The sequence below is a fragment of the Carassius carassius genome, chromosome 29 (genome assembly GCF_963082965.1).
Source record: "Carassius carassius chromosome 29, fCarCar2.1, whole genome shotgun sequence".
NCBI lineage: Eukaryota > Metazoa > Chordata > Actinopteri > Cypriniformes > Cyprinidae > Carassius > Carassius carassius.
In genome coordinates this window covers 8,464,763-8,485,594 of record NC_081783.1, presented here as the reverse complement: position 1 = coordinate 8,485,594, position 20,832 = coordinate 8,464,763, and the positions used below count along the sequence as shown (strand labels likewise).

At 36.5% G+C, this 20,832-nt stretch overlaps 4 protein-coding genes and 1 long non-coding RNA gene across 6 annotated transcripts; 1 reads left to right on the top strand and 4 right to left on the bottom strand.

Annotated features, from left to right (window-relative positions):
- Positions 1-5,235, bottom strand: LOC132110104 (lymphocyte cytosolic protein 2-like). Its single transcript, XM_059516697.1, has 15 exons — positions 4,964-5,235; positions 4,287-4,349; positions 4,007-4,053; positions 3,475-3,540; positions 3,350-3,378; positions 3,209-3,243; positions 2,921-3,122; positions 2,739-2,809; positions 2,572-2,635; positions 2,432-2,497; positions 2,289-2,307; positions 2,144-2,201; positions 1,688-1,762; positions 1,301-1,456; positions 1-345 (listed from the first exon to the last, which is right to left on the bottom strand). The coding sequence occupies exons 1-15, from the start codon at positions 5,039-5,041 to the stop codon at positions 220-222; spliced, it is 1,155 nt and encodes a 384-aa protein (XP_059372680.1). The 5' UTR covers positions 5,042-5,235; the 3' UTR covers positions 1-219.
- Positions 5,236-9,095: 3,860 nt separating this feature from the next.
- LOC132110103 (protein Wnt-8a) lies at positions 9,096-11,291 on the bottom strand. The gene is made up of 6 exons (XM_059516696.1): positions 11,169-11,291; positions 11,035-11,068; positions 10,752-10,890; positions 10,539-10,664; positions 10,245-10,387; positions 9,096-9,795 (listed from the first exon to the last, which is right to left on the bottom strand). Exons 1-6 carry the CDS (start codon positions 11,234-11,236, stop codon positions 9,241-9,243), a joined length of 1,065 nt encoding a protein of 354 aa, XP_059372679.1. The 5' UTR covers positions 11,237-11,291; the 3' UTR covers positions 9,096-9,240.
- Positions 11,292-11,585: 294 nt separating this feature from the next.
- On the bottom strand, positions 11,586-16,374 carry wnt8a (wingless-type MMTV integration site family, member 8a). Of its 2 annotated transcripts, none has more exons than XM_059515754.1 (7): positions 16,236-16,374; positions 13,702-13,844; positions 13,562-13,595; positions 13,314-13,452; positions 12,966-13,091; positions 12,719-12,861; positions 11,586-12,590 (listed from the first exon to the last, which is right to left on the bottom strand). In XM_059515754.1, the coding sequence occupies exons 1-7, from the start codon at positions 16,254-16,256 to the stop codon at positions 12,024-12,026; spliced, it is 1,173 nt and encodes a 390-aa protein (XP_059371737.1). In that variant the 5' UTR covers positions 16,257-16,374; the 3' UTR covers positions 11,586-12,023. The 2 variants fall into 2 exon arrangements, with proteins under 2 accessions (XP_059371737.1, XP_059371738.1); XM_059515755.1 differs by having other exon boundaries at positions 13,702-13,819; positions 16,236-16,278.
- A 1,776-nt stretch (positions 16,375-18,150) lies between these two features.
- Positions 18,151-19,848, bottom strand: tmsb2 (thymosin beta 2). The gene is made up of 3 exons (XM_059515752.1): positions 19,690-19,848; positions 18,930-19,034; positions 18,151-18,468 (listed from the first exon to the last, which is right to left on the bottom strand). The coding sequence occupies exons 2-3, from the start codon at positions 19,027-19,029 to the stop codon at positions 18,431-18,433; spliced, it is 138 nt and encodes a 45-aa protein (XP_059371735.1). The 5' UTR covers positions 19,030-19,034; positions 19,690-19,848; the 3' UTR covers positions 18,151-18,430.
- On the top strand, positions 18,434-18,870 carry LOC132109572 (uncharacterized). Its single transcript, XR_009424525.1, has 2 exons — positions 18,434-18,736; positions 18,775-18,870. It is a non-coding gene; the product is annotated as an uncharacterized LOC132109572 (long non-coding RNA).
- Positions 19,849-20,832: the final 984 nt, after the last annotated feature.

Here is a 20,832-nt window from a genome sequence, read left to right as displayed (position 1 = left end):
AAGTGTAGACAGTCTTGTCTGATCAAATTAAACTGAATAGGATTTATTCATTTAGTCATGCACTTCATTTTTTAGTGCTAAGATATCTTGGTGTTGATTGCCAACATTGCAGTTGCGCCATTTCACAGACAGCGTGTCTGAATTCCATCAAAGTCTGTTTTACACTGGAATCCAATCAACATTAGCTATATACAGTAGATTGCTCTTCTGCTTTGTGGCTCAGAAACCTGCCGGGTGCATGAGGCAGCACTGCCGATGAAGTCCAGCTCCACGCTCCGTTCCGTCTATTAGAATCAGTGGGGTATTCATATGGTGCGTGATCATGTCCATGACACTGGAGAAATTCTTGAACACACATACAGTCGATTAATTGAGGGAATCTCACAGAACCAATAAAAATCACTGCTGATAATCTAAAACATAGTCTTCACTCAATTTTACCCTAGTTAACCCTATAAAGCCTACTGTATCAGATTTGATTCTAAGGCCTCCAATTTATCAACAATTTATCAAAACTGTTGTACACAATCTGCTACATGCCTTCTGTCATCTACTTGATAATTTATGTTTGTTTGTTTTTTCAACAAGCAAAAGGCCTTCTAAATAAGTATATACATATAATTCTAATCTCCTTCAGGCTGTGGTAAACATTTCTTTTTGCTGTGAAATCTTTACTTATTTCCTTAAAGTATATGTAAGAGCAACTTTTATACATTTAGTAATATTCCAATATGAACACTTACTATACTGAAGCAACTTAGGTTTATTTGATTATTTGTACATAATTTTTTTTTTTTTTTTTTTAGAAAATATAAACTATGATGAGGAACATTTCTTTTTATGTCTCTTAATCATCTTTGTATTGCATATATTTGTATATCGATATATCATTATTTAGACGTAGAGTAACAGCATAATACTCACATAAAAATGCTTTTAATATTAGTTATGTAATAAATATCTTATTTAATTACATTACAACCTGTCAGAATTTTAGCTTACTTTTTGATCGTTTAAATATCTGCAACTGCACCAACTTGAATATTTTTTTCCACTTTGAGTATGAGGTTCATATCCTTCTATATCACTTTTATCGTACTATAAGAGTCATAAAAGCCTGATGTATTAAATTTGATACTCAGCATAATAAACACAAATTAACCCTTTTTCATGTCTGATAAACTGTTTAATAAAAAAAAAGGGATTTTTCTAAATACTATTTTATACGTCAAGCTTTACAGGGTTAATCAGGACCTTATTCATGACTGATGTTTCTGTCAGAATCAACAGATGCCATTACCTCAATACCATTTAGGCCTGTGCCCAGAGAATATCCATCGCTGTTTCCAAGGAAACGGATCTGGATGTTGTACACTTTTTGCTGGTGTAGCACCATGAGTGTGTATGGCTGCTCTGTGCAGCCCTTTGAACTGTCTCTCACCAAGAAAGTGCCATCCTAAAAAAAGATGTCTTCATACACTTTAGGTTCTCTATTTTTCTCTCTCTCTCTCTCTCTCTCTCCACATTGTCTTTCTCTTTATATTCAAAGGCCTGAATTTTTTTTATTGTGTCTTTAAATTACAAATGAATTCTGAGGGTTTTTTTATATTCACATTTTCTAATAATTATTTATGAAGGAAGGGGTGCATTTGATATCATTTTAAAACATTCTAGTGGTTGAACTCACTCTATTCATTTGTCTGAGTGAGACTTCGGCCTCTCCTCGTGACATTTGCCCGACATACCACCGTGGATCCATGTCCTGGGTGCATAAAAAACATTAAGTCTTTACACTGTGGACTAGCATGTGTTCGCTTTTATTATTACATTATTACAGAAAACAAATTTTATAGTTTATATGATTGAAAATAATGCGCAAGGGATGTATAATCAATACTAGGCTTAAATGTATTTTGTTTAGCTTCATTGCTATGATTGAAAACAATGCACAAGGCATGTAAGCAAGACTAGGTTTCAATTACTTTTGTTTAGCTTCAGTATTAAAAAAAAACCGCAGGACCACGTTTAACAACAGTGCCATCTTGTGGTTGTCCAGTCTAATTGCGTGTTTTAAATTCCTGGATGGATTGTGGGATTGTGAGATGCTTGTTATGTTTATTAGAGGTAATGTGATTGTACTCACCTGCCCCATCACTTCTACAGGTGGAGGAGGAAGCTCATCCCTCTGTTGGATATTAAATCTGTGTTGGAGATTGAAAAATATGTTGGTACTATACTGCTCTTTGACTTTAAAAGAATGAATGCAAGATATTGATAAAGATACGCACCTTTTTGTGGGTAAATTTGCTAATTTCAAAGCCATTTGTAAGGGTAAAAATGTAATTAAGTTAAAACAAATGTTTAGTGATATAAGCATACCATACAAAGGGTAATACAAATACAAAAAGGATGGTAGCTGATTTGCCAATACCTTTTTTTGACGGAGCAGATGAGCCAGGTTTCTTACTCCGATCTACCATTGGCACAGCAGGTTTGCCTGTGGATATGATTTGCAGAACATTCAGAGATCATGCTTTCATATCAGAGGGATTTGAAATTAAACTCACTTACTTTGAATGGGGGGAACGAAAGGCCTGTGTGGAGAGGGATCCGGTCGTGATGGAGGCTTAGGTGTCTGAAAGTAAAGACAGTCATCTTATTCACAACCCTATAGTTACAGCATTCACAGTAAAAAGAATCATTAAGATATATTTATGCTAAAAAAGATCTATACTTACAATCAAAAGTCCTCTGGGATGAGATGCTGATTTGTTCTGATGTGGTCTTGCAGAACCACGTGGGCCACTGTCTACACACCGCCACAAGACAGAATTTGTGAGTGTATCTTACTAATTGAGATACATGGATTATTTCATTTATTTACATATAAGGTATTTTTTATGTCAGTATTGTGAATTACCTAAATAATCACCATCACCAAGAGGCTTGGCAACACGAAAGTGAGACGGCAATTCAGAAGGTGTTTCAGCTGGAGGCGGTTCATAGTCATCATCAGCATTCTCATCATCCTCAATATCACATGATGCTGCGCATATGTAGTTGTCTTCACACGCATTAATATCATCTGGCTCCTCATAGTCGTTGTCACTTCCTTCTTGGTCCTGGAAATATCAATACACATCTTGCATTAAATACTAAGATCCAAAAAAGAGTGTTGAGATGATTTAAGTATCACATGGGGACTTACAAATTCATCAGAATCCCAACCTCCTGGACTAGGTTCTGCAATTATTATTATTTTTTTTTTTCAAAGGAAATAATGTAGAGACAGTTAGGTAGTATGCATAATGGGTTAAGTAGTGTAACCATGTAGCTGCGCAAGAGTTACCTTGGTTTGGAGGCATCCGATGATCTGATCTAGTCAAGGCAAAGCATTAAAAATTACAAACTCTCATGCATGTAGAGACAGTTCAGCTTTGTTTATTAAGTGTTTTAAAGCGTGATCTTGCTTACCTATGAAACAGACCCTTCTTTTGTTTGTTATTCTGATTAATATCTCTGCAGATCTTCGTGATAAATCTTCCAAATAGAAAAACAGAAGTAAATGAAAATAGAACAATGTAACAAGAGAAAGATTACCACAGGCTCAACTGACTATTTTGAATATGTATTATAAACCGGTATTTGGAGGTAAGTTTAATATACAGATACATTGTGTAAGCAGTCTTACTGGTGACTCAGAATTCTGCCTGCAGGCTTTTTGTTTTTTTGTCTTGTATTGGACAGTTGCTATAATAGTGTTTCTGTAGCCCAAACAGTAGAGAATGGTGCTAGCAATGCCAAGACCATGAGTTTGAATCCCAACTCATGAAATATTCTAATGCAACTTCCAGCCAGTGCAAGTTGCTTCAGATATAGACATCTGCCAATACAGACATGGCAGAGCAAGAAAGCACATGCCCTTTATCCCAGCCAATATCTTTAGTTTATACTTTTTTACCATATCTGGGAGATTTTTGTTCTTGATGTTGAGCTTAAAACTCACGGTATATGTGCTGCGGGGAACTTCTTAATGTCCTTATCAGTCATGTTCTAGAATAAGATAGAAACAGGAATTATTTGTTCTATATTGTGATTTGGCTCGTCTAAGCGTACTTTTATGTGAAAGTCTGTTAGTTTATTCACCAAAAATTTTTCAAGAAGATTGTGTCTTTTTCATTGATGGGTTACATACAGCACAATGTAGTGCATGCAATACAGTTTAAATTGGAAGTGAGATTGGTCTGAGTTTTAGTGTATTTATCATAGAAACAAAACTAATTTACCAAGAATCTTGCACCACTCAAATTGCTTTTCTTCACCACTTTGTCACACCCCAACAGTTTCATCTGAAAACAGAAAAAAGTGTGATGGCCGAAAACTGATCTGCAGTCACACTTTGCTTTTAATAAACTCAGTCAATGACATTTGACATCAGCATGTTTTAATTTAAGTACAGAAAAAAGTTCAGAATTTTACATAAACACACAACAATAAACTATTTTTTAAAAATATATATAATGCATAATCTCTTTTTTGTGAATTACATCTGTTTTGGACAGTTTCGACATGACATTTAACTGAATGATTGCAATAAATTAACTGGGTCCATTAGAAACTTTACACAACTTTTAAATAGACAGTTCAGAAAACCACATTGCGTGAAAATCCATCAGCCACACTTCAAGCGCTGCAACTGAAGAACACGAGTGTAACTGTAAAAAAGATCTCTAAAGATTACCCTATCATAGAGCATTCAAATTCACATTTTACCACTGAAGGCATCATTGTTATAAAAACCTCAATAACTTTAGTCAGCTGTGTTTTAGAGTCTAGAAGTGTGCTTAAAAGCGAAATGAACACAACATTTTGCAACTCTGTAACCTTGACAGCTGCTTTTAAGACATTAAAATCTTTCTTGTTTTTTGGCAAAAGAAAAATAGGATGAATTTCACATACTCACTCTTTTTAGATAATCAGCCAAGTTCCCGGAGTTCCAGCTCATCACCTCTGACTTGGATGGTACACTTTCAAAACTCATTGCGAATGGATTGGTTGTTTCCCCAATACAGTGGAAATGGACTGCTCTATAATTGCAGATGTTTCTTGCTGTTAAGTTTTTGTTTAAGAATCTATGATGATAACTTTTGCTAAAAAATATACAGCTTTGCTGAAAGTTGCTAGGTGCTTTTCTTGCTCGTGGCTAGTTGGTCTAAGACTGAGTGTGATGATACTATTGACACAGAATAGCAGGCTCTCAGCTCTCTCTGTTTCCTGTAACTTTGTATAGAGGAAGTGCCTCATCACCAAAGATGTGAAAGTCAAGACTTTCAGAGCATGACTATGAATTATATACTTGTAACTGCTCTTTTGAGGCCTATAACATAACATAAATATATCAGAACCATAATAAATCTAGTGTGCATGTTTAGGTATGAGCAAACTGCATGTTAAAAGAATTGCAAGGGTTACAAAAGTACACTATTTATAGATCGGACACATCAAAAGCAAATGATCTCACATGTTCTTAGCATGAGCAAATAACTAGGCCATGACCGCAAATAAAAAATCAGATGACATAAGATTTAGATGCATGCAATGCATTCCACTATTGTAGATCAGTAAATGCCAGGTGCCTTTTCACCTGTTATGCATTGCATTTTCCAAAAAAAGTAAATATCCATTTTAGCAACAATACAGCATGCATTCTAACACCAAGATGAGTGTTGAAGGCCAGCAGGACTGAAAAAGTGAAGAAGCTGCTTCCCCAGGGTGCTTTACATAGGAAGGAACTTTCGTTGTGAATGTTTTAGGTGTTAAAGATCTTAAAGATGACCACATTTAATTTTGCACATTTCATTTTATCTATTGTAGGTACATTTTTACCAATGTGCTTTAAACTTTTTTCAGAATTGGTGATATTTACGAAACCTGAGACCCAAAAGATCTGAAAAAATAAATAAAAAAAATAATAATAAAAGGTAATTGAAGATACTATTTCAATCTTTCTACTTCAAAATGTCACATTTAATTCAGTGTTGCTTGATGATTCTCTGTAATAATTTGTGAAATTTACTTGTGATTTCTGAGTGACAGTAATTCTACACAATTTTTTAGTGTAGGAGGCACAAGGAATTAACCTGTCATGTAAAAGAAAGCCAATAAACTAGTGCCAGAAACCTCTAATGAATGACAAACAAGCCAAGGAGTCGGCACTTAGCCTGATATAGAGTGTGGCAGTTCTTCTGATGAAGAAACGGCACATTCCTTGTCTTTGTCATGCGCAAGTGGAATCCTTAAGCTAAAAGGAAATAGGTCTTTTGTGGAGTGAAACAGACTTGGATCAACGGTAGTACTGGGGTTTTGAAGTGGTAAAACCAAAGGGCTGCACTAGATTACAACCTGATTCTATCCATATGAAAGGTCTGTAAAATAAGAGACAAGGAGGGGATGGGAACGGGGGTCATGGCTGAGATGACAACAACATGCTGTATTTGAGGGGATGGCCACTTTGTTCCTTATTCATTACATCTCAGCAGGGTGGCCTGGGAAAAAAAACATAGCATCCTGAAAGGCACTTTTTTTTAGTACAGTTTCAATCTGTGTGTGTGAGTATATACACATATATATATATATATATATATATATATATACTTTTAATGCTATTTTTATTTATTTATTACCTTTATTTAACCAGAATAAAACTCATTGGCCTGGTTTTCACCAGGATTAGGCCATAGTTCAATTAGGACATTTAAGTAATTTTTATAAACATGCCTTAGAAAAAAACATTACTGGTGTGCATCTTGAGACAAAACAAAGGCACTGATATATTTTAAGATCAATCAGTACAAGTTTTTTTCATTTGAAACAACTCAGACTTGCATTTAAGTCTAGGACTAGGCTTAAGCCTTGTCTGTGAAACCGGGGGATTGAGATTAAAAATCTCTTTTCCAAGAGTGTCCTGGCCAAGACAGGCAGCAGCACAATTAACAAGGTTACAGACATGAAAACATATAACATATAACATCAACATATAACAATTTGTACAAGTAATACAAATTATAAAGTCATAAGAAATCAGAATTTCACATATTATCGCAAGCGACAAACAACAGCAAGGATCATCCGTCATAACTGAGTCAGTCATAACATCTACAGCCAGTTAGTGTAGCTTCCATGTTGTTTAAAAGTAATTTAAAATCAACCAATGAAACTGGCTCCTTAAGATTCAGGACATTTTGCAGCTGATTCCAAGTGCAGGGGGCCGCATACTTGAACGCCCCTTTTCCCAGTTCGGTCCGGACTTGAGGGACAGATAATAATAATAAGTCCTCAGAACGAAAACAATATCTTCCTGTACTTTTCTTTTCGATGTAAGATTGGAGGTATGGGGGAAGCAGACCAAGAATTGCCTTGAAGATAAAAATGTACCAATGATTAAGTCTACGAGTGGACAATGCAGACCAACCATCCCGATCATACAAAGAACAGTGATGAGTAAGTGCTCTAAAGTTTGTGATAAACCTAAGAGCTCCATGATAAACAGTATCCAACAGTTTCAAGCAAGGAGCAAGGAGAGCTATTATTTAGACAAGTAGCCTACTTTTTAAATATAAAAAGTGAAATCATTTTTGTCTTATAACATGGAAGTAGCCAAGGGAAGTAAATTAACTCACTGTAACATACTACAGTATTTTGAGAGTCCAAACCCCTATCCTCTAAGCCAAGACCCCCCACTGGAGCCAATATCCCATCATTCATCAGGCCAGACAGTTTGTCAGATTTATGGCATGTCCCACTGAGTAAATTGACTATGCGTCAAGTAATAGGCTAACCAAGTGAGATATCTGCTGATAAATTATATAAATACAAATGTCATGATTAGGTCATAACATCCAATTTGGTAAAACATAATCACTCTATGTTGACACACGAAGTAGCCTAGGCCTGGTTTTGCAATGTAAATGTGTCCTCAACCTCGTAACGTGACTAATAATTGGATTCAGCTCTTTCTCTTTGATTTATTTACATGCATCGCGGTGACTTCCGCAGGTGTGATTATGTACACCAACACAGCAGTAACGCGGATTAACATGCCAAACACCTTCCAGCGGTGGCGTGTTTCCTGCGGGCTTTGTCTACACTTTTGTCACCGGGGCAGCATACTGTCCGTGCCGGCCGCATATCAAAGTGCGCCAGAGTCTTGGCAAGGGAGGCGCCTAGGACCAAATGTGACAAAGTTAATCCATTTAAGAGTAGCCTATTCATTAAATACGCTATATACTGTAGTACTAATTGAGACCCCTATCATTGGACTTCTTTTCTTTTCTTTTCTCTCTCTCTTTGACGGCGCGTTTGGGTTACGCTCAAATGACTCCGTGAAGCATGTGATAGATAGGTATGTAGCAACATTCATAATTGACTCACTTATTTAATTAGGCTACTTATTGCGTCCCCGACATTTCTTTGCAAAACTTACAAGTAGGAAGTTTGCTTTGCTTAATCATAGACAGTGCAAAGAAACGAATAGTAGGCTATGTGTTTGTATTGTAACCTTGTTTTAAAACCATGCAAAGCCTCTGTCATCTTTCACCGTCGTTTTGAGTACAATTTATGGTTGCTGAATCTTTTAAATCTGAGGAAAGACGGGGGCAAAAAGAAAAGTCGACTTTAACTATTCTGAGTTAATGTTAAGTGGATAAAACATTTTACACTCAAGTAGCCTTACTTTAAGCGTTTTTTTAAATCTTAGTCTTTAAAATCGTTGGTCATTTGCACGGAAACCCTGAATGTCCAAAAATATTTTAAACACCACCAGAAGCAATAATGGAAAGCCGCATTTTCAGTCATATCAGAACTAGCCTATAGGCTATTCAGCATTTTAATTCATATCTGATCTATGTTCATGTTTCTTTATTCATAATTTTTTTTCTTCATAATACTGCGTATTTTGCAATAGATTTACACTGCATTTCCCATTTATACATTCCTGTTTATATGTTCAACATACAGAAATAGCCACTGTTCATAATTAGTTTATTCAAGATTCAAAATCTTTATTATTGAATATTATTATTGAAAATATGCAGTTTATTGAATAATTTGGACAAAGATTAAATGAGACCACAGTCAATTTAAATTTCTCAGTTTTATTAAAATATGTTCATATATAGTTATATATAGAAAAAACAACTATTAATAAAAAGTGCAATAAACAGTATGGGAGAGGGGGCGGGGTTATTTTGGTCCTCGAGGTCTGCGTCTTTGGTGTCCGTGGTGTCCGTGCCTCCGTGCGCAAACGTGTTTGACAGTGACCTGAGAGCAGTTCTCACACTTTACTGTGCAGCACCAGTGGAACTTGCAATTGCAGCTACTCACTATCTCTGTGCGCATCTCCTCCACTCGCAGACCGCACTCATGGCACAGCCTGCGGCAGCTTCTCCTTTCCCACTGCGTGAGACTTTCCCCATGTTGCACGCACTCCCGACCCTCCGTGCCAAGAAGCCCGATGCTTAGGTTCTTGGCGCAATAATCCGGCGAGTCCTCCAGATATATTAGTTCAGACCGGGGAATGGAGCCGAAAGTGTCTGCCATGGCCACGCGGTTGTCTGCGCTGTTGGCCGCGCGCATTCGTCTCTTGTCCATTTCAAGTTTCTGGGCCTGGTCGTGCTTCACTTTAAGGTAATTGCCAATCTCACGGAAATCAGAAAGCTGCATCCAGCACGTTTGCATTGTGCAACTTTCTGACATGCCATGGCACCTACAGATCCTCTTCATGGTAGCCTTGACAGCCTAGAACACGAAGCTATTGTTAATGGACAGATCTTATGTGTATGTAAGCCTATTCTTCCTACATATAAACATGTCAAAAATATTTTCTAACAACGTCTCATTAACCACAAAAGTTAGTTGGCGAAACAAATAGCCTACAGTTCAGAACAACACAGTAGAAGAGAATTCGCCTTTTTAATGAAGATTTAACAACTGCTTAGTTGCGTAATATAGTTTGCCACGTCACTTGCGCAATATAAGTAGCCTATATCAAAAAATAAATAAATAAATAAATAAAACTTAAAAATAAATAAACATGGCGCCCCCTAGCGGAGGGGTATGATAGACTATTTTCGTTTAATTTTTAATACTGGATTTTAGATTCATTTAATACTGTTTGTCAGATGTTTTTACTTCGTCATTTATTAATTTAAACTTTGATATGAAAAATATTGCTCAACTCAACTTACCAAACGTCCAGCTTCATTATTATGAAGATTAACTGCAGCTCGAGAGTCTTGTCCAGTCTCAAGCGCATCCACGTATTCTTTAGAAATTCTCTCGCCAAAATCCACATTGTCGCTACATCCCCCCCAAAGCCAACCACGACCCCCTGAAATGAACAATGTTTAACCCATAAGCGCGTCATGACTATTAAACAGCAAAGTCTTAACTTTAATTGCATTGTTAATACATAAAAAGTTTGTAGTGTTTTCCGTTTTAAATTAATTTATTAGCATGTGAGTATATAGTAATGTTCTTACCGAGTTTGCCATTCCTCGAACTGTCACATCCGCAGTCGTCCAGATCTCCAAGACTGCAGTTTCTGGTTATAGTGTGCATAACACCAGCTGCGCTTATTGCGTGGACAAAAGACGTCTCCCTCGTTGCTAGAGAAGTTTAATTAATATTTAGTTTTTTTTATTTCTTTTTACGTTTTTAGAGATAAACAGCTCACATTTATGAACATATCTTACAACTTCTGAAGCCTTTGTAAGTAGAAAGTTGCAGCACGCTGTCTGGGCAGTTCCACCTGTCCCAAGCAAACTGATGTTTGCATTCACGTATTCCGCTTTGCGCACCCACCTGCACACTACTTGCATAGGTAAGATAAGCCTATAAGAAGAATATAAGATAACGAGTTTGAGAATTTTGATATTATACAAAAAAATAAAGCAACAACAATATCATATGGTTTTGTAATGTTTTTTTTCTTCAATATCTTTTTCACTTTTTTTAAAAGCTAAGGAAATAGATTACCTTTGGTCCAGTCATCAACAAATTGTTCATTTTCCTATGGAAGTAAAAGGCAAAATAAAATACGCGTTATGTTAACAAGAACAATTATGTTTACATTAAAACAACTGGTAATAAATTCGCTAATGCAGCCTCACCATGTGTGCCCAGGGAGAGCCTTGTCGCAGATAATGAATAAAAAAAACCAAAGGAAGAAATAAGCCATTATCTTAGATCCACAGCGATAAAGCAGACAATGTACTGTTTCGAGAAAGTGATGTGCCTTCGTGTATTTTAAACTCCTCCCAACGGGGTCAGAATACCTTTTGTTACAGGATTCCTGCCAAGCTATTGGTCTACAGTCACCAGCCAAGTCAAGGAAACGCCTCCAATGCGCTTCAAAGGATATCAATACACTACAGCTTATTCTCTCTTCGCGGAAAGGGTCCCAAACTCGTGGATCTGATGCATAATTCAATTGTGAATTGGAGTGATTTTGCATCGTTTGTTCACCAATAAACATTTGAACCAGTTGTCAAACATGCACAATGAAATTGACCACTCGGAGACTGTAATATAGTTTTAAATATTTAATTACAAAATAAGTAAATTTAATACATAGAAACACAATGTGATAGTTAAAAAATAATTGCCTTAAATAAGTTCCATAAAAACAGAACACTTCAAGCCCCTTGTAAAAATATTACACACTGTCAAGTGATCTGTGCGAGAAAAAAACGGTGCAAATATTCAAAACAACCTTTCAACATAACCAAATCTGTGATCTAATGTTGATAACGAAAAAGTGCAAACAATGAAGTTAGGCCTATGTGAAATTAAAACTTAGGATGTGACCGTGGAACGAGAAAGCCATAATATGGGGTTCGAATTTACATTTCTCCTTATAGCAATGTGCATAATAATCAACAGTAAAAGGATGCATATCTTAAAATACCCATATAAAATATATTTACATTGGAAATATACAAGTTAATATATTTGCAAAGATGAGTTTATCTATTACGCGCATGCTGTCTTCTTCTTGAATTGTTGTGCGGCCGACGTCTTTTGTGCCTTTTTGCGCAAAAATACTTGGCCACAGTCTGAGTGCATGTTTCGCATTTGACTGTGCAACACCAGTGGAATTTACAATTACAGCTGCTCACGGTCTCTATCCTCCTCTCTTCAACTTTCAGACCACATTCATGGCAGAGCCGCCTGCAGCTTCTCTTCTCCCACTGAGAAAGATTCTTTCCGCTTTGTAGGCATTCCCTACCTTCTGTTCCATGGAGTCCCAGGCTGAGGTTTTTCACGCAGTAGTCTGGAGAATCTTCCATATAAATGAGTTCTGTGCGCGCAACGCTGCTGAACGTATCAGCGATTGCGCCGCGATTGTCTGCGCTGTTACCAGCCCTTATCCGAATTTTGTCCATCTCCAGCTTCTGTGCTTGATCGTGTTTGATTTTCAGATAGTTACCGATATCTCTGAAGTCAGCCAGCTGCATCCAACATGTCTGAATACTGCAGCTTCCAGATACACCATGACACTTGCAGGTCCTTTTGAGAGTTGCTTTGACAGCCTGAAATTTATAAAGTTTCACATTAGCCATACGCACCCACGTGCCGCAATAATAATAATAATAATAATAATACAATCTTTGACTGGAGAAAGTTAAGTAGATCAATAAGAGAATACAATTATACTCACAAGTCGACCAGCTTCGTTGTTGTGCAGGTTGACTGCAGCGCGAGAGTCGTGACCACTTTCCAGCGCGTCCACAAATTTTTTAGCAATTCTTTCTCCAAAGTCAACATTGTCACTGCAGCCTCCCCAAACCCAACCACGACCACCTTAGAAATTAGAAAACAGTCTAATATAATTGTTCTGAAAGCATTAAATAATTTTAATTACAGATAAGTGTAGTTCATATTAATAAATAATAAAAATGTCGTACCCATTTTTCCTATCTTGGAGTCGTCACAGCCACAGTTATCGAAGTCCCCCATGCTACAGTTCTTTGTCAATGTGTACATAACTCCAGCAGCACTTATGGCATGCACAAAAGCGGTCTCTCTGGTGGCTAATAAAAGTAAAAATAAAGACATTATAATATAATAATAAAGACGTTATTAGGACATGTTCAATTCAATGCATAAAATGTTAAAGCTGGAACAGTAAGTGTTTTTAAGTTCTTGGTGTTGCAATATAAGTTTTTGTGCAAAAAGTAAAAAAAAAAAAAAAAAAACTTCATGAAAGTGAACAATTAAAGCAGAATGCATAATCTGATTTTAATAGTGCTTACCACTTCGCAGACCGTTATGTGTAGATAACTGCAGTGCGCTTTCCGGACAGTTCCACCTGTCCCATGTGAACTGATGTTTACACTCTTCAATACCACTCTGAGCCCCAGCCTGCACACTGCTGGTGTATGTAAGGTAAGCCTGATGAACGTAAAAGACAAATATTAATTAGACACTGTACGATCCGACGTTTTTATGCAAGTATCAAAGTAAAATATTTAAAAATATATATATTGCTGACAAAGGCTACCTTTGGTCCTGTCATCAGGAAGTTATTCACCGACCTTGGAAAAAACAAAGCATGCGTTAACAAGTTTTATAAATAAATACCAGTGACAAAACAACTGAAATCTAATAATATCTCGAAAATTCTATAAAAAATGTCTGTACCATGCAGTTGTCGACAGAATGTGACAGCACATAGACATCACCAACAACGCAAAAAGCTGGCAAGGGTCCATTGGTGCGTGAGGTTGGTGAGCGACCCCTGATTCTTCAATGCTCCCTTCTTGTGGAGATGCAAGACACAAACACTGAGATGGATACCCAGGAAGAGACAGAAGACATGTGACTCAGTGCTCGAACGAGCAAGGCATTTATACCTGTCGCCAACTTTGAGTGACAGGCATCTCCCAACCTTTGACAATTTACTGTGAAAAGACGTCGAGGAGGTCACTGGAACTGTGCGGCCTTAACCGCACTTCAAAGCTTAAACACTTTTCACTGAGCCATTCATTCTATCTTTCAATAAGAATTAGTTTCAGTATGTTTATTGATAAACTTTTTTTTTTTTACACGACTAGTTCAAGTTAGTTGAAAAAATAATTTTGCCACTTTAATGTGTTACAATTTGTGTATTTGAAGGACAATTTAAATGAACCGGGCTGTCCAAAACCATCAGATTGTTCGTCTAATATCCATTCACTCGTTGAAGGTGTTGTGTAGTGTATTCATGAATATGCTGAATGTTGATTCCGTATTGGACATGTACCACTGGACATGCATTTTTGCATCAGAATAGCCCTTTTATCTGCCTTTTTAAATAGGTTTTTTTTGTTTGTTTAGAAATAATACTAGGCGTTTCTATAGACAATAAAGTATCTACATACATAGGCTATACACAAAATAATATGTATAGTCATACATCATTTAACATTTTAAATTCATTTTGGTTTATTTAAGCTTCTTGACTTTATATATGTTCTTTATTTTAGTCTTGGCTTTTCACGTTTTGGGAAAGTGTTTTACCGGGAAATGACACTGAAACGTAAGGGGCTGCTCTACATTGTATACAATAAGCCATAAAATCATTCGGCTCTGTTCGCAAAGGGTCATGCAAATAACATGTAACACTTCTACGGCTCTGACACTCTGGTGTTAATAGAAGACCAGCTGATCCCCTGGGAACAGCTCTGGTGTTAAAAATGTCTGGAAATGTAGTCGGATGTATAAAGTGCAACATGACATGTAGCCTATCTGCAAAAAATTATATAGCCTACGATTTATTCGATCATTTGGCACATGGACTCCAGTGAAATTGGATACATTTTAAGTTGCCATGTCTTTGGTTTATCAAAAAGGTAGGCCTCTCCTCCAATGCTTAAGAAAGTATAATAATAAAAATATAATAAAAAAAATTAATGACTGATTTTTTTATAAACTCTTAATTAGAATGTCTGCATGATATAAATTATTCATTTTAGAGTCTGTGGTATGAAAATGATCGCTGCCAGAGTGAATGAGGCTTCTTGAAGTAGGGCTCGGGTGCTGCCATGTTGCCAGATCCAGCTATTATAAGCGTTTTTGGACTTGTCTTTCAGCTTAATTTGACACTTTAGAAAATTAATAAAGTATGGCATTGCAGTTTATCTTATTTGCAAAATATTTGATATATATATATGTGTGTGTGTGTGTGTTTGTTTGTTTTAATATCTATATCTGGCAACACTGCATCGCAGGTGTGGCACTTAAACTGACCACAATCAAAAATCAAAAAAGCCCATGGACAGGCTATTGCTGACAGGAACTGTAACAGTAAAACGTATTGTTTCATGAATAATAAACGGCTGATAAAATTATCCACCCCTAACTATACTAAAGTTTTAACAAATTTCGATGCATAAAAAGGGTATGAATTATCATTCCCTCAGAACAGAAAACATCTTTCACTTCTTTTGAAGTGTTTATAGTGTATATTCTTAGTTGTATTTGTAGAGTTTTTTTTATATCACAATTAAAAAAAAATAAATAAACCCTAATTTTCAAATCCTGACTATGGCCATGTCAACAGCTGAACAATGTAAACAAAAGGATAATCATGCCGATTATATTTCATCATTTTACTTTCGATGACTTTTGCGATAAAATAATATGCTATAAGGAGATGTGATTTTTATAAATTGTTGCTCGTGGAAGATTAATTGTTGAAACCAGGTATTGACATCTTCGAATCAAATCGTTAGCCACTCAAAATCCCTTTTCAAAACAGCATTTATTTGATGGTCGGATAATGGTTTAACCAATTCTGCTGGCTGGAAGACAATGGAGGGACGCACAAGTGAGGATAATCCTCCCTAATTGGACATCGGCATCATCAAGTCTACAAGGTGCCTGAAACCCAAATTCCCACACCTACTTGTTACAAAACAAAACCGTATTTAACAATGATCTGGTACAAGCGGACCTAACCTAAACGGGACCGTCTTGACATCGCAGATCGCAGATATCTCAGAATGGTTTTATGGAACTAAGGGTATGGCACATCGCTTACTTTCACGCTTTAATTCACGTGACTAACAATAACGAATAATCACAAAGAAAACGTTGAAATGGCTAGATTACCACCACAGCCTTTAAAAAAAGTCCAGAAATCAATCACATTGTTTACTCCCCACATCAGCCTGATATCAGGGAACATGGCTCACCTTGCTGCACAGATGATCCATTTTGAGGAGTCACTCACCGAAGCTCAGGTGCAGTTCATTAGCCAATGCTGTGTTAAGGCTTTTCGCCTTGTTTTGTGATTAATGAAAACACCTAGCCTATGACATGTTCTTTTGAGACGTGTTTTGTTCAAGTTTTTGTGAGAAATATTTGTGAAATCATAAATGGTATTATTTGACCTAAATAAACATTTTTTTCTTCTTAAAATTGTCAAAGATTTAGGCCTAATAAAAAGTAATAATGACCTTAAAAAATACTCTAGGCCTATACATAATATTGTCACAAAACAAAATGACTTTTCAGTAAGCCTCCTGTAATTGATCAATATGCGTAGCCTATTTTAAAATTGCTGATTTAAAGGTTTTGTGAAAAACATTGATGCCAACGTTCCCCTTTTCAATAATTTCCGAGTTTTTAATGTAACAAAAAAAAAAAATCTCCTCCATTAACAATTCCGCAGATTCGGGAACGTTATACCCTCTTCTATCATTTCTATGCACTATATTTTGCGAAAATAACCAGTTTATTAGGTGTTTGCACGGGCAACATAGGTGATTTAAACCAATTAAAGACCTTTTACTTTTTATTTGTTTTTAAGTCTTAATCGGCTTACTTGATTGTTTTTAGATTTCGAGAGAGATAAATTGGTCATAAAAGGGTGTTCAGAGTGCGGTAGATGGGTGGCTGGAACAGTGACGCCAGTGCGCAGCATCGCTTCTCAGTAACATCTCAGCCATAATTGAGTTCAAAGGGGATCTAGGCGCGTCCTCTAGCACCTCATCAGCAGGTGTTAATTGTAAAAACAAGAATAGCCCAGTTAGATAGCTATGTAGTATCGGACAATCAGCGATGCTCAGCCGCAGGATGACCTGACGAGAAGACGAACTTTTCTCGGCGCTTTTTTAATTCATTGGTTGGATGAAGGTAGGCCTATCTCATGCCGTCTAGAGTATATGTTTTTAATGCACTGAGCAGTACTATTGTAAGTGGATTCAGGTGTGACATAATAAGGATATTACTAATAGTGGTGCCCCTGCTGAACACACCACAAAACAAACCCTTTTATTTTACACTTTTATGGTTGTTTACTTTTATTAGCACCGTTCTTTAAGTTTATGCCAGGCAAATTCATTCTGAATTTACAGTTCTACTACTAAAAATCGTATACTTTCTAACTCATATCTTTGCCTTCAATTTCAACAAGTTTGATGCCACTGCCTATATATTTATTTCAAGTCAGGTCTGACAGGTGATTATTGCAATATATTTTAATTCGAGAGTAATTTTCTCAAACCTGTTCACATTGTGACAACTTACCCCACCGTTGGTGCCTGATAGAGTGAGGTTCATGAATTACAGTACCCGTTAGGTTTGGATTCAGAAGGATTTTTGGCAAAATAAATTATTTTATTCATCGAGATTTGCTAATTTGATCAAAAGGGACAGTAAAGACTTGTTACAAAATTATTTTCCAATCAATACAGTTCTTTTTAACTTTCTGTTCATCAAAGTATATTGTATAAAAAAAAAAAAAAAAAAAAAAAAAAAAAGTATAAAAGTTTCCACAAAAACATTAAGAAGCTCAAATGTTTCAACAATGTTAAGAAGAAATGTTACTTCAGCACCAGGTCACTGCATGAGAATGATTTCTGAAGGATCATTTGACACTGAAGAATAGAGTAATGGTTGCTTTGCCATCACAAAAATAAATAGCATTTTAAAAATATATTAAAATACAAGAAAAAAAAAAAAAAAAAAAAAAGAGTAATTTTAGGACTAATGAGTAATAAAACTGTATTTTTGAAATTCAGCCTTTGTGAGCAAAAAAGACTTTGACTTTGTGTTTTGAATAATCATGTACTTGCACCTAAAGAAAAGTCTTTTTTAGAAGAGGAGTCATATTTGGTATTTTATTTGTTTTACATTTCATTTGTCTTTATCTCATGAAGAAACCCTTTAAAAAATGCATTAAACAGAATTTGGTAAAATATCTATTAACCCTGTCTCAAGTCTTCCCCCTTCAGCACACTCCCATTCATAGGCCCCAGTGACTCCAATCGCAATGGTAACCATGTATCACATGGGACAATAGCACCCTTTAAACAGAAATAGGAATTGTAATATCTGCCATGTCAGAAGAACATGTCATGTGCTTGTCTTCTCCTTGTCTCTTAGGTCAAGGGGTGGCATCGCCTTTCCTCTCCTGCTCAATAGCTGAAAACAGAAAGAGATGAAATATAAATGCTTTTGAAGAATAAATGCCTTTATTGTGCCAGTAAAGCTTCTTAAGAGACAGAGAGAGAGAGTGCGCGAGAGAGAGATGTGTTTGATGGATGAGGGATGGCATTATTGCAAACATGCTAATTCACATGGGGAATTCTGCAAGCAGGCTTAGGTGTGCACTGCAATGCTGATAGAGGACTTTGAGCTGACACCCATCTGCTGACATAAGAGGCTGAAAAAAGACTTGGGTAGACTGAGAGTGGAAGAAAAACCAGAGAAAGGTATATAAGATGGAAGAGAAAGAAATGGCTGAAACAAAACAATAAATAAAGAGAGAAGGTAGACAGATCACTGCAGAGAAGAGAAGGGCAGATGGGGGAGAAAAGAGAGAGACCAACACCACACCCAAACTGACTGGACACACTGAATGCTGTAATGTAACAGACACTCACTCTCTTTGGTGGGCAGAGGGTTCTTCTCTTTTGTCTCAGTCTTCTTCAGCTTGGTTTTGTCAAACCTGGCGATTTCTGTGAGGTCTGGCTTGTCAGACATGATTGCTGTCAGCAGAGATGACAGATGTGACTTACAGAGCACTGACCTTGCTTTTGTCTTTTGTAGCGTTTCATAAAGAAATCTTGCATGTTGTTAATTCACCTATTATTTTAGCCATTTTACAGCAAGGTCTTAAAATGTTTTATTTTTTATTAAAACACCTAGATATTACAATCATTTCAAATGTTAAACCACCAAAATGCTACATTTCAAGAGTGCTCAGCTTTTGAGAAAAGTCAGTCAGATGCTAAGGGAAGAAATGTTTCTGTTCTCTCTGTACATGTGTGTGATTGGTAGCATGTAGAACACGTGTGTTGTGTAATGTTCTAATGCTAATCGCCCACCTAGCCAACTCTCAGTGCATCTTAACATCTATCTTGCCCCTTTGCTTTTATCAGATGCCATTTCTTGCTTTATGATGTCTTTGTTCCACTTTAGCATGCAGGCAGCCTTTTTCCTCACACGCTAGACTGCAGTGTCTGCCTCACGGTTGAAATAGCCATTTATCTTTCTATATCCCTCTCTCTCTCTCTTCACTCTGTCTGCCGCACCTATAGCCAGTGTGGATTTGCCATATCCATCACATTATTCATGCTAAAACCCACAAGCCACATGAAGAGAAAGGATGATATTTATTGTTATGATGGATAAAAGACTTACCGTAGATCACAAAGTGGCTGTATCCACTGGCTGGTAGAAAGAGAGGAGGACGGCGTGTCTGCTGAGATTACCCAGACTGTGTCTGCTGGTATCTGTGTATCTGCTTGGGCGTGGAATTATGAGGAGAGAGAGAGCGGGAGGGAGGGAAGGAGGATGCTGGAGAGCTTTAGTCAGCCTATCCCTTCCTTCCCGTCCATTTAATATTCATGCTCTGTAGAGAACAGACATTCGATGCCGATACGTGATTGAATGATGAATTAATAAAGATGGAATGTGACAAATCGAGTGGACACAAGGGCATGTGTTTCACAGGGTTAGCTAGAAGCAGGGTCCTGTCACACCGTGTGGCAGCTGTCGGGTTGGGGGCTGGGATGTCATACTGCCTGAGACCCTGAGTCATGTCTCATTTTAAAATGTGCCCCTCGCTGAGCCAAGGGGAAGCACCATTTAACTGTTCTATAATTACACATATATAATTTTAGATGTTTAAATAGCTGTAGGTTTAAATCATAGAAATTAATAATAAAAATGGGAAACGGGTTATATTATGCAGTATTCTAGGTTATATGCATGTCTATGAGGCTGAAATGAGTGGTGATCTGATATCATTTTCTCATTATTTTGCTAGGTGTGATCATTTAGTCAGTTACCTAGTTAGTCATAGGATCTCACATTAGTGTGACATCATTTCACTTTCCAGTCAGACTAGTCAGCAGGCTTGTTTTTTAGAAGGATGTTATGTAATGCTGTGTGTGTGTGTGTGTGTAAAAATATATATATATAATATTTTTTTTAATCCGTAAGGACATTAAATTGATCAAAAGTGACAGTAAAGACATTTATAATTTCACAATAGGTTAAATTTCTGACAAATGTGATCCTGGACCACAAAACCAATCTTAAGTCTCTGGGGTATATTTTTAGCAATAGCCCCAAAAAAAAAAAAAAAAACATTTTATGGGTCAAAATTATAGATTTTTCTTTTATGCCAAAAACCATTAGGATTAGTAAATATCATGTTCCATGAAGATATTTTGATATCCTACCATAAATATCAAAAACTAAATTTTTGATTAGTAATATGCATTGCTAAGAACTTTATTTTGATGACTTTAAAGGCTATTTTCTCAGTATTTGGAATGT

Bases quoted from the DNA above. Each gene is read 5' to 3' on its own strand.
- tmsb2 (XM_059515752.1), bottom strand. From the start codon at position 19,029: ATGTCTGACAAGCCAGACCTCACAGAAATCGCCAGGTTTGACAAAACC. The intron at 18,469-18,929 runs GTGAGTGTCTGT...TTCTGTTTTCAG, and splicing joins CCCTCTGCCCACCAAAGAGA to CTATTGAGCAGGAGAGGAAA.
- wnt8a (XM_059515754.1), bottom strand. From the start codon at position 16,256: ATGGATCATCTGTGCAGCAAG. The intron at 13,596-13,701 runs GTACAGACATTT...GTTTTTTCCAAG, and splicing joins ATTCTGTCGACAACTGCATG to GTCGGTGAATAACTTCCTGA. The intron at 13,092-13,313 runs GTAAGCACTATT...TACTTTTATTAG, and splicing joins ACATAACGGTCTGCGAAGTG to CCACCAGAGAGACCGCTTTT.
- LOC132110104 (XM_059516697.1), bottom strand. From the start codon at position 5,041: ATGAGTTTTGAAAGTGTACCATCCAAGTCAGAGGTGATGAGCTGGAAC. The intron at 2,810-2,920 runs GTAATTCACAAT...GGCGGTGTGTAG, and splicing joins TGGTGATGGTGATTATTTAG to ACAGTGGCCCACGTGGTTCT. The intron at 2,636-2,738 runs GTAAGTATAGAT...CTTTACTTTCAG, and splicing joins ATCCCAGAGGACTTTTGATT to ACACCTAAGCCTCCATCACG.
- LOC132110103 (XM_059516696.1), bottom strand. From the start codon at position 11,236: ATGGCTTATTTCTTCCTTTGGTTTTTTTTATTCATTATCTGCGACAAG. The intron at 11,069-11,168 runs GTGAGGCTGCAT...TTACTTCCATAG, and splicing joins GCTCTCCCTGGGCACACATG to GAAAATGAACAATTTGTTGA. The intron at 10,388-10,538 runs GTAAGAACATTA...TGTTCATTTCAG, and splicing joins TTCGAGGAATGGCAAACTCG to GGGGTCGTGGTTGGCTTTGG.